The 3,327-nt window shown below is 44.4% G+C and overlaps 1 protein-coding gene across 1 annotated transcript; it reads left to right on the top strand.

Moving 5' to 3' along the window:
• The first annotated feature begins 745 nt into the window (after positions 1-745).
• On the top strand, positions 746-2,092 carry LOC148007909 (endogenous retrovirus group K member 7 Gag polyprotein-like). Its single transcript, XM_087604345.1, has one exon. The coding sequence runs from the start codon at positions 746-748 to the stop codon at positions 2,090-2,092; it is 1,347 nt and encodes a 448-aa protein (XP_087460471.1).
• The last annotated feature ends 1,235 nt before the right edge of the window (positions 2,093-3,327 follow it).

Here is a 3,327-nt window from a genome sequence, read left to right as displayed (position 1 = left end):
AGACGATGAAAGCCTTGGTTTAGAGGCAGAAGGGTTTGTGGAACACGGCAATGTTGTCTTTCTCATTTGATGCTTTGTGGGTTGGACTAGCACTTTTGCCTTATACTCTTTTTGTGTTGTGGTGTTGCTACTGTTTGAATTGCCATCTTCCAGGACACGAATGCATTTGCTGGGAAGAGCCTACTAATGATGAGCCACAAGATCGTGTGCAAATAAACATGCCAGCTCACCCTGCTCGTAAATCGATCATAAAAGCATGGGAAACTCACACTCCACCCCACACCTGTCAGCTCTTCAGGAGCTTCTTGGTCAGCGTAAGCTTAAAATCGAAAAGAAAATCCTGTTGAGTTTTCTTGATGAATGTAACCATTGTGCTCCGTGGTTTATAGTGTCAGGATCACTGAAGTTAAGATCATGGGACAAGGTAGGAAAAGATCTGGATAGGGAAACTTCAGAGGGCAAGCTTAAACCAGGGAAAAAGCTGCTTTGGCATATGGTTCATGCCTCTTTAGAAGATAAACAATGTGAAGAAGCTGTTAGGACAGGTCAGAAAATCCTTACAGAGCAACAAGAGAGTATGTCAGAAGGAGAGAAAGTTTTGAAGGAAGGAAAGAAAAGAAAAGAAGGAAAAGAAGTAAAGGAAAAGACAGAAAAGACCAAGGAGAGGATAGACAGAGACAGAGGTAATAATCAGGACCTAGAGACAAAGAAAATATATCCCTCCTTAAAGGCATTGACCTTGGGAATGTCTAGTGACTCAGAGCTTAGTGATAATGACTTAGTTGACCTTGAGGCAGAAGCTGCTTGGTATGAGAAAGAGATTTATCATCCTGACTGGCCACATGCCTATGCTATGCAGAGACAAGCCAAAGAATTAGATAAGAAAGCAATTATACCAATGGCACCCCCTGCACCTCCATATAACTTTCAATGTCAAAGGATGGTGAAGCCTGCAGGAGGTACTTCTTTTTGCCCAGAAGTATGGAAAGAGTTAGGATTGAGTTTTCCAGTTTTCCTGGATGTAAATGGGCAGCAACATCATGAACCTGTTGACTTTAAGACAATAAAGCAATTAGCAGACTCAGTCAAAACCTATGGAGTCAATGCAGCTTTTGTTATCGCTCAAATTGAGGCTCTTGGCAGATACTGTCTCACCCCTGGAGACTGGGGGAGTTTATCCAGAGCTTGTCTCTCTCCGGGTAAATATTTGGATTGGAAATCTTTCCTTTATGAAAATGCTAACACTCAAGCTGCCATCAATTTGGCTTCAGGAGTAGACCCTCAGAGACATTGGGACGCTGACATGCTATTGGGAATAGGCAGATTTGCTCTGGACCAGACTGGTTATCCAGATCAGGTCTATAGCCAGATTAATGAAATAGCCATTAAAGCCTGGAAAGCATTGTCTAATAGAGGCGCAGTCTCCGGGAACCTTACCAAGGTTCTGCAAGGACCCACAGAGCCATTTTCAGACTTTCTAGCCCCCATTGTGGAGTCCGCTACCAAGATCTTCGGAGACCCCGATACAGTTATGCCTCTTATTAAGCATCTAGTGTATGAAAAATGTACAAAAGATTGTAGGACTGCTATAACGCCATATAAACATAAAGGTTTAGAAGTTTGGATGAAGGTCTGCAGGGAGATAGGAGGGCCACTGACTAATGTTGGCCTAGCTGCAGCACTGATACAGTTAAAAAGGAAGGGTACTATGGAGACTTGCTTCAGATGTGGCCGTAAAGGGCACTATAGAAGTCAGTGCCCAGACAGAAGTGGAGAACAGAGTAATAGCAGACCTCCACAACCTAGATTGTGCCCCCGCTGTAAGAAAGGGAACCACTGGGCAAATGAATGTCGATCTATAAAAGACTTGGATGGTCGCACCCTAGTGACAGGATATGGTGGTGCACAGCCAAAAAACAGACAACGGGGCCCACGTCCACAGGGCCCTCAAATATATGGGGCTCTACAGATCGACAGGCAGGGACAAGAGAAACAGAGGCCTTGGCCTTCTCTTCACCATCCAAAGGACCGAGGAGAGCCACTAAAGGCTCCGCAGGACTGGACCTCCACTCCACCACCAGACTCATGCTGACCCCCCAAATGGGAGTACAGCCTATAGACACAGATTTTAGAGGACCTCTCCCTAAAGATACAGTTGGGCTGTTGTTGGGATGCTCCTCCTCTGCCCTGAAAGGTTTACAAATTGTACCTGGAGTAATTGACCCTGATTACTTAGGCACAGTAAAAGTCCTGGTAACCTCTCCCCAGGGAATTACTGCTAATTCTCCTGGAGACAGAATTGCCCAGCTGCTGCTTCTGCCTAGCTTACATAGGCATTTTCCTGCTGAAAATAGTCAGAGGAGACGGAGGTTTAGGATCTACAGGCTCCCGATTTGCCTTTATCTCGTTAGAACCAGGTAATTGTCCAATGTTAACTTTGACTGTGGAGGGATGTTCTTTCCTTGGTTTGTTAGACACTGGAGCAGATCGTAGTGTCATCTCTGTTCATGACTGGCCACCCAGGTGGCCTACGCAAACATCATCTCAGGCCCTATGTGGTCTAGGGTACGAAATGGCTCCCTTACTTGGCTCCAAGGAGTTGACATGGAAGGATGCAGAAGGAAGGTCAGGAAAGATTACTCCATATATTATAGACATTCCTGTGACTCTGTGGGGCAGAGATGTGTTAATAAATCTAGACATGAGACTGACTAATGAGTACTCCCACAGGCCAAGGATATGATGATAAAAATGGGCTACATGCCCCGAAAAGGTCTAGGAAAAAATTTACAAGGACAAGATGACCCAGTGCTGCTGAATTCTAAAAGGGACAGGACAGGTCTCGGTTTTTCCTAGGGGCCATTGAGGAAGGCATACCCATTACATGGAAAACAGAGGAACATGTGTGGATTCCTCAATGGCCTTTATCCTCTGAAAAATTAACTGCTGCTGCTGAATTAGTGTCTGAACAGCTGCAATTGGGACATATACAGCCATCCACATCACCCTGGAACACACCTATATTTGTTATCAAGAAAAAATCAGAAAAGTGGCAATTATGACATGATTTAAGAGCTATCAATTCTCAGATGCAAATAATGGGTCCCATACAGAGAGGTTTACCACTGCTCTCTAGTATTCCTGGTGATTGGCCTATTATTATTATTGACATTAAAGACTACTTTTTATTCCATTCCTCTTGCCCCACAAGATAGCGTGCAATTTGCATTTACTTTACCCTCTATGAATAATGAAGAACCTGATAAGCATTATCAGTGGGTGGTCTTGCCTCAAGGTATGGCTAATAGCCCTACTATGTGTCAGCTG

Source organism: Rattus norvegicus, chromosome 1 (genome assembly GCF_021556685.1).
Source record: "Rattus norvegicus strain SHRSP/BbbUtx chromosome 1, alternate assembly SHRSP_T2T, whole genome shotgun sequence".
Taxonomy (NCBI): domain Eukaryota; kingdom Metazoa; phylum Chordata; class Mammalia; order Rodentia; family Muridae; genus Rattus; species Rattus norvegicus.
The sequence above is the reverse complement of the archived record's forward strand: the minus strand, read 5'-3'. Positions and strand labels throughout refer to the sequence as shown.